This window comes from Staurois parvus, unplaced genomic scaffold, assembly GCF_062004578.1.
Source record: "Staurois parvus isolate SC_StPar_1 unplaced genomic scaffold, SC_StPar_1.0 ptg000299l, whole genome shotgun sequence".
Taxonomy (NCBI): Eukaryota; Metazoa; Chordata; class Amphibia; order Anura; family Ranidae; genus Staurois; species Staurois parvus.
The window spans coordinates 19623089-19637115 of NW_028318095.1; the positions used below are offsets into that span (position 1 = coordinate 19623089).

General features: G+C 43.1%; 1 protein-coding gene across 1 annotated transcript in view; it reads right to left on the bottom strand.

Annotated features, from left to right (window-relative positions):
- The window catches only part of SEZ6 (seizure related 6 homolog), an 864418-nt gene that overhangs the window by 108991 nt on the left and 741400 nt on the right, over positions 1-14027 (bottom strand). The window contains exons 5-9 of the mRNA XM_089682996.1: positions 13810-13995; positions 9613-9781; positions 2285-2451; positions 1858-2052; positions 7-145 (exon numbers count right to left, since the gene is read on the bottom strand). Of these exons, the coding sequence (XP_089539122.1) occupies positions 7-145; positions 1858-2052; positions 2285-2451; positions 9613-9781; positions 13810-13995 (856 nt within the window). The remainder of the gene's footprint in view (positions 1-6; positions 146-1857; positions 2053-2284; positions 2452-9612; positions 9782-13809; positions 13996-14027) is intronic.

Genomic DNA, 14027 nt, shown 5'->3' on the forward strand with positions numbered 1-14027 from the left:
ACTTACACTTGAATGTCCAGAAGAATCCTCTTCTCCTCCTCTACATGAATACCCCAGATGCAGTCTTGTCCTTTTCCATAGGCTTCAGGCCAGTTGGGTGAAAGGACCACCCCTGCAGAGTCTGTGATTTCTCCACTGCAAACAGCTGAGACAACAAGAAATTATGGAGTTAATTTACTAAAGGTAAATAGACTGTACACTTTGCAAGTACAGTTGCACTCATTTTCCCCAGAGTCAGTGAATATGGTAAAGCTTTGCTGATTGCCATCATCCAATCATATACAAGTAAAAATGCAATTTAAAAAAAAATTTCCTTCCACTTCATTGAATACTGTTTACGAAGTGACGTTTCACTACATTCACTAAGCTCTGGGGAAAATCCATGTGACTGCACTTGCAAAGTGCACGGTCTATTTGCCTTTAGTAAATCAACCCCTTATTAAGCTGAATTTCAACATATACATTTTATTTACTTCATTTTCATTAAAAAATAATTAATTATTTTATTTGCTTAATTGAATTAATTTTTAAATTAAAATAATTTACCATTTTTTTGTTCATTTAATTTTGCTAAATTATAGAACTCTTTTTTTTTTTTTAGGATGAAGTAAGTGATTGATTGTGCTGTAAAGTCTTGAACTATTTTTTGATGGGTTTAAGCATTTGTGGTATGAAGGTATTCATTTTTTTATTTTATCTTTTAGAGCAAACTGATTGGAAAGCAAAATTGATAGCAAAATTGCTAAAAAAAAAGGAAAGAGAAAAAGTCAAAAAGCTTTTGTTTGGTTACTTTGAAAGAAAATAATCCCAAATAATATCCAACTTTGAATGAATCTACAAAAATATAGTTAATGAGTTGCATCTACAGTATAGTACAACTTTTTCAAAAAAGGCGTCTCAATTCTTGAGGGCCAATTTTTATGTGCAGTACCCTAGAGTTAACAATCATAATTTATACTACATCTATGCAATGATGTTAAGTGTGAAAATGAAATGTAAACTATAGGACAATTTACATCTGCACAGAGTGAATCCTGCACTTAAAACCCAACCATAGTCAAAACTTTTGTGTTAGATTTAAGATAAATTTAGGAATAGTAGGTAGTCAAGTTTTATTTTCTATCAGCCTGTTTTATCTCACTTCCTAAGGGTTGCAATGGAGATAGGAAGACACAGACAATATAATAAAACACCACAGTTCTAACATTTCCTATTTTCTAAAAAAGGTATTTTTTTGCAGTCTGTGTTCCCCCTGGTGAGAATTCTTATCACTTCCTGTAAAGACAAGATGTGCAAGCTACACAGACCACAATAAAATCCTGACAAACATTGCTAATCTTCCCCACTCTGTTTAAAGCAGTTCCTCAGACAGCCCCCCGCCCCCAATTCTGTAGCTGCTGACTTTAAAAAAAAGAACACTTACCAGTCCAGGGATCCAGCACTGTCCTCACCCGAGTTGGTTCTTTGATGGTCTTTGCATCCCTGACATTGCCATACTAACTGTGGGAAGCTGGCTGTGACTCCTTGCGACTTCACAGCCAGCTTCCCACTGCACATGCGTGGGTAGTGCTGTGCTGTGTGAATGGCCCCACAGCTTTTTCGGACCTGTTATGTTCTCCAAGAGGCTGCGGGCAGAGAGGGGGGCCTAAGTGGGAGCAGGTACATGTCAAAATCAGGTACCCACCCCCCAAAAAACAAAAAGCACAATTAAAGGTGGGGAGTTAGCAGAAAAGCAAAACTTCTTTTGGGTGAAGTTTCGCTAACAAAAAAAAAATATTTCTGGAGTTTGGCTGTAAAAATAAGAATTTTTAGTGAATGTTGTGTCATAACCTGGCATAACTTTCCATCTTTCCTCACCTCTGCATGCTGGTTCTGTTTCATTCCATTGAGGATCTCCAGAGTCTTGACACTCAATGATGGTAGACCCTTGTTCCAGTGTATAGCCTGGATCACAAGTGAACTCCACTACTGTTCCCACAGGAAAGGTAGGATCGTTGCTGGTGAAGTTACCGTATTTAACAAAAGGTTCATAACAATGACCTTGTTCATAGGCTGTAAAAAAAAAAAATATTAATAAACTCTCCATTAGTACTGGATTTCTGCAGCTGCAGGTTTGACAAGATGAATTGGTGTATTATTTGCAAAGGTCAAGCCATGCATGGCCGCCATAATTTATCTGAGGCAAGGCCAGTACATCTAGCCATTCCTCCAGGAAAAACAATTAAAATCAGATGAACTAAAATTATCGCTCAAATTAAAAAGCAAAAAAGACAATCTGTTTTACCTTGATAACGAAGTGCTACACCTGTGGAGGTGCCACTACTGTCAGTTGTTAACTCTATAAAGAAGTGCCGGGCAGTACTGAGAAGGCCTTCAATTGGGAGATATTCCACTTCATAGGAGTCATAGATAGGTGGGGAATCTATTGTATTCCCATCTCGGATAATAAGCCTAGAAAACAGCACAAACATTACCATAGCAATAGGGGAATTAAGTGACTAAATACAATTGTTGCTGTAAATAAATGAAACCAAGTCCTTGGACTAGGTACATGGATGATAAGTGGGTATGGTTAGAACATTGGTAATACAAGCTTTTAATGAAGACATAGGGGAGTATTTATATAAAAAAAATCATATAGCAATTTGACCGGTGAAAGTAAATGTAGATTTGTGTGAATGAGGTCAAAAAACAGTTGTTATTAGACTATTTCCTGTGCTGGTCGAATGTATCCCATTGATGTAAAACAGAAAATAAAGTATTTGACCACTAGATGCTGCTGAATATCATAGGAAGTTCCTGTATAATGTCGTCTAGTGGCCAAACTTGCTATTTTCTTTTTTACATTAAGAAAGGTCTTCTGTGCTAGTACAACTGAGACTTCAGTTCTAGGTGTATGGACCAAGTACACAATACATTATTTCAGCAGCAAAAATGTACAAACTGTACATGCATGCAAGCAGTCTGAAACATTTTGGCTTTACACAGGAATGTGATCCTGACAACCAGCAGCATGATATGTGTGTGTGGCTTTGTGTCTTCTGTGGCAACCCTGCAGCCCTAGACCATGACCTTTGGTAGTGATACAAAAATCCAGCACTGTGCAGGTTAAGTTGTTTTAGACCAGTGATGGCGAACCTTTTAGAGACCGAGTGCCCACACTGCAACCCAAAAACCCACTAATTTATCGCAAAGTGCCAACTCTGCAATTAAAACTGAATGAGGACTATTATTTAAACCTGTGGCACACCAAGTTGCATACTGCTGCAGCACTACGCGATTTGGCACGTGCAAAAATGTGCTGGATTTGCTGATGAATGGGTGCCATTAGGAATTGCTCACTTTGCAGGCACTGATGACGTCACTGGTGTGGGCTCAGAAGTGTCTAGCAAAGTGCAGGGGATGGTTGGATTTCAGCAGGGCTCTCATGTGGCATTGAGGGCCCCATGTCTGACCGCAGTGATCCCATAAACTTTACCACTCCTGCGACCCCAGGATGTGTCTGTCACCGATCAGATGGAGGGCTGAATATTCAACCTCTCAGCTCCGGCCATGTACGGGGACCCAGCACTTTGTCAGGACTGGTAATGGAAGGTGGCCCAAGGCCCTGGCAGAGTGATTAGACAGACATAGGAGGCTGCGAGTGAAAAGGACTTATTAGACTGTCACCGATCACCTGGCCCTCCTCTCCGGATCAGACAGATGATGGTCCCTCTTGTCCAAGCTCTGTTCTGTCCACTCTCTGCTCCCCGCAATTCTCTAGCTGGGTGACCGATCACCCCTCCGTGCAGTCATGTGTGGTCCTATAGAGGCCCTACTCCTTTCCAAGCATGTGCATTGGCCCTTATGTATGCCGTTATCATATGCTCGGCTGCTGGGGCAACTTGGTGCTAGCATACCGACAAAGAGGGCCCGCGTGCACGCTGCGGCACACCTGCCATAGGTTCGCCACCACTGTTTTAGACCCTGTGGGGTTAGCTCAGGTGGGGGATCTCCTTCCCTGGGACAAAGGTAGACCGCACAGCAGGCTTTCGTCAAAATCTGACTGGTTGTCAGCTTTATTTAAAAGGTTTGCAGAAAATAAACAAAACATGAAAATAAACCCTTGCCATCCAGGCACTAACTAAACAAAAGGCATTTCCTCTCTCAGAGGTGAAGGGCTTCTCCCTGTCACCGAAATAAAACAAAAGCAAACCTTTTCTTGTAGGTATAGTACACACACAGCTCTCTCAGAACAGCTCTCTCAGAACACCTCTCTGAGTCCCAGGCCACGAGCGACTCCTTGCTCCAGCCCTGTCTTATTTATACCACCTGTTGGTGGACATCAGTGGAGTCCAAACTCTGGTCCGGAACCACCTCTGCCATTGTGGCCCCGAAAACCCGGAGTGGACTCTACCTTACACCTCACCGTATGACCTCATGCGAGGTGACACATATCGTCCATCCAACACTTTGCCGTTCATACTGTCACATATCCCCCCCCTCTGCTCAAGCCCCTGCGGCTGAGCAACTGTCCCAACCAGGACCCGGGAGAGGGCATCTACATTACTTTGCAGTTTCCCCGCTCTGTGTTCCACTGTGAATTTGAACACTTGTAGCGCGAGAAACCACCTTGTCACTCGACTGTTTTTCTCCTTATTATCACACATCCATTTGAGCGGGGCATGATCAGTAACCAACTTGAACTGTCTTCCTAACAGGTAATATTTCAGGGCCTCCAAGGCCCATTTGATGGCCAAACATTCCTTCTCCACAATGGCATAGTTTCTCTCATGTTTGTTGAGCTTTCTACTTAGGTAGACAACAGGGTGCTCCTCCCCTTCTCTGATTTGGGACAGGACAGCACCTAGTCCCACATCAGAGGCATCAGTCTGTACCACAAACTCTGTTGTGAAATCTGGGGTCACAAGCACAGGTTGAGCACAGAGAGCTTGTTTCAGCCTTTGAAATGCGGTCTCCGCTTCGGGATTCCACTTGACCATGACCGACCCCCTACCTTTTGTCAGATCTGTCAGTGGGGCTGCAATGGTGGCAAAATTGGGAATAAACCGCCTGTAGTATCCCGTGATTCCAAGAAATGCCCGGACTTGCTTTTTATTTACAGGTTGGGGCCACTTTTGAATTGCCTCGATTTTATTTATCTGAGGCCTAATGAGACCTCGACCAATGATGTAGCCAAGATATTTGGCCTCCTCTAAGCCTATGGCACACTTTCTGGGGTTGGCGGTAAGACCTGCTTCCCTCAGCGAATCTACTACCGCTTGCAAGCAGGACAAATGAGACTCCCAGTCTGGACTGTGGATGACGACATCGTCCAAATAGGCAGCTGCATACTGGCGATGTGGTCTTAGCGTTTTGTCCATCGTTCGTTGGAATGATGCCGGAGCACCATGTAAACCAAACGGCATCCGCTTATACTGAAAGGACCCCTCGGGGGTGGAGAATGCCGTCTTTTCTTTTGCAGCTTCCGTTAAAGGAATCTGCCAATAGCCTTTGGTTAAATCTAAGGTGGTTATGTACCGAGCCGTTCCCAACCTGTCAATGAGCTCATCCACCCGAGGCATCGGGTACGCATCAAATTTAGACACACTGTTCAGTTTCCTGAAATCATTACAGAAACGAATGGTTCTATCTGGTTTTGGGACCAACACTATGGGACTCGACCACTCACTGTGAGATTCCTCGATCACTCCCAACTCTAACATGTCTTTTATTTCCTTTGCCATCGCTTCCCGCCTGGCCTCGGGTATTCTATAGGGCTTTACGTTTATGCGGACCCCTGGTTGGGTAACTATGTCATGCTGTATGACCGTAGTCAGTCCAGGTAGGTGAGAGAAGAAATCTCCATTCTCTCTCACAAACTCCTTAACGTCATTTTGCTGGACTACTGACAAGGTTTCAGTAATAGGTACCTGAGGGGCCACGGGGACCACGTCCTTTTGGGGGCTTGGTACTGCCAACAAACTTTCCCTGTCTTTCCAAGGTTTTAAGAGATTAACATGATAGATTTGTTCGGGTTTCCTTTTTCCTGGCTGGTAAACTTTATAATTTACTTCTCCCACTTTCTCCCTAATTTCAAAGGGACCTTGCCACTTTGCGAGGAATTTACTTTCCACGGTGGGGACTAGCACCAGCACTCTATTCCCGGGGTTGAAGGTACGGATCCTGGCATCCCGGTTATAAACCCTTCTCTGGACCTCCTGGGCTTGCTCCATGTGTTCCCGAACAAGTGGCATGACAGCTGCGATTCTATCCTGCATCTGTGAGATATGCTCGATGACACTTCTATAGGGCGTGGACTCTGTCTCCCAGGTTTCTTTTGCAACATCTAGCAATCCCCTGGGATGTCTACCATACAGTAATTCAAAAGGTGAATATCCTGTAGATGCCTGAGGTACCTCCTGTATAGCAAACATGAGATATGGTAGCAAAAAATCCCAATTTCTCCCATCTTTGTCCACCACCTTTTTTAACATATTCTTGAGGGTCTTGTTAAACCTTTCCACAAGCCCATCGGTTTGGGGGTGGTAGACCGAGGTACGGAGATGGGAGATTTTGAACAGTTTGCATAACTCTTTCATAACTCTAGACATAAATGGCGTGCCCTGATCCGTTAATATCTCCTTTGGAATACCTACACGACTAAACACCCGGACAAGCTCTTTGGCGATATTTTTAGCTGAGGTATTACGCAAGGGGATGGCTTCAGGATACCGGGTGGCATAGTCAAGTATCACCAGTATGTGCTGATGGCCCCGGGCAGACTTTACTACTGGACCCACTAGGTCCATGCCCACTCTTTCAAACGGTACTTCAATTATGGGTAGAGGTACTAGCGGACTACGAAAATGGGGTGAGGGCGCAGAATATTGACATTCCGGGCATGACTCACAATGCGCTTTGACGTCTCCATGTAAGCCTGGCCAAAAGAATCTCTGGGTTATTCTCTCCTTTGTTTTCTCTACACCCAGGTGTCCACCCATTATATGCCCATGGGCTAAATCTAGTACCATCCGGCGAAAGGGTTTGGGGACCACTAACTGTTCTACCACCTCCTCCCCTTGCTTTACCACTTGATACAGCAAGTTATTGTTAAGAGCCATGTAGGGAAAAGACACCGCTACATCATTTTCAACTGGTTCCCCATCAATCATTTTAATGTTTTCACGGGCTCTATTAAGTGTGGAATCTTTCAGTTGTTCCGTACAAAAATCCTCTTTTCTGACCTCTAGGTCAGGCACCACATTCTGTCCACTCTCACTAGAGCCAGCGATCATCTCTTGTTCTATATCCTCAATGTCTGGGGTTGGATCCAACTCCTCCTGCTCCCCAGCCATTACAGAAAAAGGAGAAAGGTCTACACCTTCCTTGGACACACCCACAGTTTCCCCTTCCACCTTGCCGTCAAAGGGGTCAGGAGTGAGTCCAGGAGTTTCCGGCGTTTCCCCAGCAGGGGGAGCTCGGTCTTCCTGACTCCCTTCCTTATCCCATAACTTCCAGAAATGGGGAAAGTCTCTCCCCACTATGGCTTCATGAAGCAGAGAGGGCACCACCCCCACAGAATGGGTCACAGGGCCCCAGGGAGTACCAATCTCCACCAGAGCAGTCTGGTAATTACGTGTATCACCATGAATACAAATAACTCCAATCATGCTAGGGTGTAAGCTTGCAGGGTTTACCAAATCACTCTTAACTAAGGTCACAACACTACCCGAGTCTAGCAGAGCAGTTACTGGCTTTTCATCAATGGCAATCACACACATTTGCTTTTCCATGCGTTTCTGACATGCTGCAGTACATACCACCTGTGCAAAAAGAGACATGCGTTTTCCTAAATAAGCATTTTCACATTGCATAGGTTCATCATTTAAAGGACAGTTTGCAGCAATATGACCTAACGCATGACAACGATAACATATTATATGTTCAGTGCTTAGACCTCTAAATGGCTTTGGGGACCTTCCTGACCTATTTGGCCAGTCTCTAGGTCCTAAGCCTACAGTCTCATTATCTGACACAATAGTCTTATCATTTTTTTCTGAGCCTTTGGCCCATGGAACAGTCTTACCGGATCTTCCGGATAGTTTTCCACCCCTAGTGACATTGGGGTACGGCCCAGGTGAATGAAAAAAATCCTCAGCGGCTGCATATCTCTCCACCAGGTCCACCAGCTCGTTTGCAGATTTAGGGTCTCCACGGCCGACCCACTTCCTCAAAGTGGCAGGGAGTGCACGCAAATATTGGTCCATGACCACCCGCTCCACAATCTGAGGGCCTGACAATACCTCTGGCTGGAGCCATTTTTTGGAGAGATGTATCAAATCGAACATCTGAGATCTGGGTGGTTTGTCAGCCCTGTAATGCCACTGATGCACCCGCTGAGCCCGGACTGCAATGGTGACGCCCAGGCGTGCAAGGACCTCAGCCTTCAGTTTCTCATAGTCCTGGGCATCCCCTGGTTCCAGGTCATAATAGGCTTTTTGGGATTCACCTGTCAAAAATGGCGCAAGCAGTCCTGCCCATTGCTCCTTTTTCCATCCTTCCCGAACAGCAACCCTTTCAAAAGTTGTGAGGTAGGCCTCCACATCATCCGCAGGTGTCATCTTCTGCAAAACATAACTGGCCCGCGCCATTTTCTGCTCCCCTGGCAGCGGATCTGCAGATTCCTTCTTTAATTCTAACAGGTGTTGGGCCACCTGCTTAAGGAGCTCTCGGTCTGCTTGTTGGGCTTCATGTTGTGCCTGTTGGGCCTCATGTTGTGCCTTTTGGGCCTCATGTTGTGCCTGTTGGGCCTCCGCAAACTGGCGATTTGTCTCCCGTTATACTGCATTGGCCTGCAGTAAGGCTCTTATTATTTCCTCCATCTTCCCACTTGCTCAGGAAGTAGCCCGCATCCTCCACCATATGTGGGGTTAGCTCAGGTGGGGGATTTCCTTCCCTGGGACAAAGGTAGACGGCACAGCAGGCTTTTGTCAAAATCTGACTGGATGTCAGCTTTATTTAAAAGGTTTGCAGAAAATAAACAAAACATGAAAATAAACCCTTGTCATCCAGGCACTAACTAAACAAAAGGCATTTCCTCTCTCAGAGGTGAAGGGCTTCTCCCTGTCACCGAAATAAAACAAAAGCAAACCTTTTCTTGTAGGTATAGTACACACACAGCTCTCTCAGAACACCTCTCTGAGTCCCAGGCCACGAGCGACTCCTTGCTCCAGCCCTGCCCTTTTTATATCACCTGTGGGTGGACATCAGTGGAGTCCAAACTCTGGTCCGGAACCACCTCTGCCATTGTGGCCCCGAAAACCCGGAGTGGACTCTACCTTACACCTCACCGTATGACCTCATGCGAGGTGACACATATCGTCCATCCAACACTTTGCCGTTCATACTGTCACAACCCTTAGTTTACAATCTTATCTTTTATGTGATATTAACAGCTTTTCAATGCCAGAATGCATAGACTAGCATTTTACTGGTAAACCTTTCACAGTGTGTCATAATTAAACAACTAATACTTCTAAGCAGAGGTGGGTCATTCACAAGGCAACATAGGCAAGATTGCCGATAATAAAACATTCATGATGAGCAGTTGAATAGTGTTTACAGTTCTACCTGTCATCATCCTCAGCTAAGGAAACCTTCTCGAAGTGCAGATGAAGTCGCTGTGCTGCTGGAGCCTCTAGAACCCAGTGGCAGGTTAGGTTATTGCTGTAGTTTCCAGGGAAGTTTGGTGACACAAGGCGTCCAGTAGTGATGTTTCTGATGAAACCCCCACAGGCAGCTATGGAAGACATGTAGAGTTGACTGTAAATGAAAATTATATCCACAGCATATTTTTGCCTAAAGCCGAACTGCAGCATAAAAACTTATAGAAATATATTGCTTAAAGCGAAGTTTTACTCTCTCAAGCAACATTAAAGGATAAGTTCACCTTTGGACACGTTACAGCTTCCACCTGTTTTTAGAGTGGAACATGTAACATGTTCCCACTGCTGCAGCCTCTCCGCAATCCACTGCCTTTAGTGAAATCGAGCCGGGGATCGTCTTCACAAACTCGGTGTCACAATTTAAAACAAAAACGGCCATGCAGGGCTCCGCCTGCCCTGTTGCATCCTTCATTCACAGGGTTCTGGGAACGGGAAAACTACAACTGCCTGATGAGCACTCTTGCTAGTTCATTGATGGTTCCTGTCATTGTGTAACTGCCTGCCCATATGAGGTACAAGCAGGCAGCTTACAGTGAGGGTGAAATCACACCTACAACCGGTAAATCGCAGTGCAGCTGCAGCAATTCACCACTGTGGCCACTCTGCATTGTCGGCTGTGCTAGGGGGCAGTGTGGTGCACAATTCAGCACATCAGCTTCTTTTTTTTTGTTTTGTTTTGTACAAGCTTTATTTGAAGTGTACAAAAATGTACACTTCATTTACTGTAATTTCAGGCAGTGCGCTGCGCTGCCCGACATTGCAGTGTCATTAACCTCTTGGTGCTGGCGCCTCCCTGCCCTTTCAAGGGTTTCTGACTCCGGCAGGCTGAGCAGGGTTTAGGGTCATGTGACCGCCGTGATTGGCTGTCACATGATCATAAAGCTTCCGATCGCAAGTAGTGATCAGCAGCTTTCCATGAGGTGCCGGTAGATGTGCACTGGCACATGTTTATTTACATCAGGTACGTAAATATGCAGCCTCTTGGAATCAAAGTCCAGCTGCTGAGAGGCTGCATATTTGGGTACTGCCAGTGCCAAGGAGTAAAGCCTGATGCGCTGGGATAAAATGCAGCATGTCTGCATTTTACCTCAACGCGCTGCAGCACAACACTAGGTTGAGTTGCAGTGTGAATGGGACACCAATGGTTTCCTGTGTGTCCCTGTGGCGACAGACATTTTTACCAGGTGATCAAATGTCTGTCATTGTATATAGTGTGAATTAGCCCTACCAGTCTGCAGGAGCCTTGCATTGCACCATCAATCATCTGATTGCAGGTGCAATACTTTACAGGCTCCTAATACGAAAAAAAATATGTAGATTTGTTTCCTGCAAAAAGATGTACATTTATTATTTTTTTAAAAAAAGGTGAACTTATCCTTGAATTATTTTTAATCCTTATGCTGCTAGTATTAGTTACTTCCTAGTTTCTGGCCTAGGCAAATGATGTCCTACATCCTAGGAGTCTTTAGGAGGGGGTGAGGGTTTTTTTTTTCAGCTAAGCACACTCTCCTACCTGCATACCTGTGCTAAGGGCAGATGAATTCAAGAAAGTAATATGAATCATCTGTCCTTACTCAAGATGGCTATGGCCAGGAATGCTAGAGGGTGTTTTTCAATGTGATTTCTGAACAAAATAAAGCATGCAGACATGGATGAATGGATGGGGGATTTTGCGTTGCTTTGAATATTAAAATGTTATTAGAGTTTTGGTTTTGATGCTCAGATACTTTAACAGCCACAAAGGATACAAAAATCTACTTTGTATAGATCCAGTACACATATTACCTTGTGATATCATCACTGTGCTGTGCATAGCCTGTACAGAAAAGAACTGTGGGAGGGATCCAGCAGGCCCTCTCATTACCAGCTGCCTGCAGAAAACTACAGGAGGGCGGAAACAAGACCAGTCACTCTGCACATGGAGACAATGGCAGTAACCAGTCTTTATTACTAAGGAACTCATGTACAGAGGAAAAGTGCAGAAGATCACTGCACAGATCTGGAAGAAGTACGAAAGATAAAGATTTAAGTAAGAATACAAATGCTTCTTGTAGTAAGACAATATTTGTTTATTCGAGATTTCAACTTTATTATTCCCTTGTCTCCAAAATGCTAACATACTTGAAATATCTATGAAATATATAGTTAGATAAAGTTCTTTTATAAACATGTTCTGGTGTATAAACAGGAGCAATTTGCTTTGTTGCCTATAAGCAGAAGAAAGAACATGCCAAAGGTTGCTCTCTGGTTGAAAACAACGTTTTATTCTGTGGAGACTACAAAGCAATTCACTGCATTCATGCTTATTTTGTGATATGTAAATGACACATACCGCCAGGACATAGTACATTGTTGTATAATATGACTAAAAGAAATCAAAGTTTCCTCTTTTTTTACCTTGCCTTGTGAAGTCCTAATTAGCAATTAAACAGGTTATGCTGTAACAATGTGCACAGAGATGTCGGACATGTTTTGTGCAAGAAAGTACCACTAAGCAGTTCTAATAAACAATAGGAATTATAATATAGGCCATGCTTGTGGATTTACTCATGTATGTCAGTGGTGTCCTCCTGTGCAACTAGAAAGCTCTGAAAACAATGATCATTGATATTATTGGTAAGAAGGCAATTCAATATGCGACCAAAAAATTCCAGTTCCTATTGACATATAAAAATAAAGACTTTGGTGTTGTCACACCTGGTATCTGCCAAGGTAAGCCCAATGTGTCTACTGATCCTTCCAACCTCAAACATTTGTGCAACAATCAGACACTTTTACAGGACTACATTTGATTCCTTGTTTGTTTTTGAGGATTTCCAAGAGGGATACAAAATGATGATTGAATCTCTGATACAGTTAAAGGTGGAGTCTGTGGACACTCATTGGCTGCACTGATAGTGAGATTGCTAAAGCTCCTGGCTCTGATCCATTTTGGTGTTCCTGTTCACAGTTGATTGTTTCCATTCCTTCAGTTATATTGTCCATAGCCATCTAGGAGAACTGAGTTAGTGAACGATATGCTTTAAGCATCTTCAGCATTTTCCAGAAACTGAAATATCAGGTTTGAGTGAATTCCCTTCTGGGTGAACCTTTAAGGAGTTTTACATGAATTTTACAAAAAAAAAATACATGGGTTTTTTTTTGTATATTTATATTCATGTGTAGTAGGTTTTGACATCAGATTTCGGTATACTCGTTTGTGGCCTATACAGAACATTAACAAGCAAAATATTTATGTTTTCGTATATGTATTTTATATGTTATTGTATATATATATATTATATATATAATGTTTTAAAAATTTGTTTTATTTTATTATTAAATAATCAAAAATTATAGACTACCTAACTAGAAAACTCTGAAAACAATGATCATTGATATTACTGGTAAGAAGGCAATTCAATATGCGACCAAAAAATTCCAGTTCCTATTGACATATAAAAAGAAAGACTTTGGTGTTGTCACACCTGGTATCTGCCAAGGTAAGCCCGATGTGTCTACTGATCCTTCCAACCTCAAACATTTGTACAACAATCAGACACTTTTACAGGACTACATTTGATTCCTTGTTTGTTTTTGAGGATTTCCAAGAGGGATACAAAATGATGATTGAATCTCTGATACAGTTATAGGTGGAGTCTGTGGACACTCATTGGCTGCACTGATAATGAGATTGCTAAAGCTCCTGGCTCTGATACATTTTGGTGTTCCTGTTCACAGTTGGTTGTTTCCATTCTCCATACTCGTTTGTGGCCTATGCAGAACATTAACAAGCAAAATATTTATGTTTTCGTATATGTATTTTATATGTTATTGTATATATATATATTATATATATATATATAATGTTTTAAAAATTTGTTTTATTTTATTATTAAATAATCAAAAATTATAGACTACCTTGCCTGGGTTACTTTTAGCTTTGGCTTATGCACAAGGAAAAGACCATTTCCTTTCATGTATCTCGGGAGTGATTGTGATGGACACATATGTACCGTAGATAAGACTGCATTATTACAACATGTACAGCCTGTAGAAAAACAACAAATAAAGTGCTTCACAAACCTCACCATGGAAAGCACAGTTCTCATCAATCTCTTACCTATACACTGTGGAGTTCGGCTGCTCCAGAAAGGTCGGGTTGCATTTAGGCAGGTTAGTACATGAAGTCCATGCAGCTGGTAGCCGGTATTGCAGTAGAAATATGCCTCCCCTCCCGGGTGCAAACTGGTGACAGATATATCACCATAAGCTGGTTTTCGAGGGAAACCACAGCTCAGGAGATAGGCTGCAATGAAAAATAAATTATTCCACTTGGAA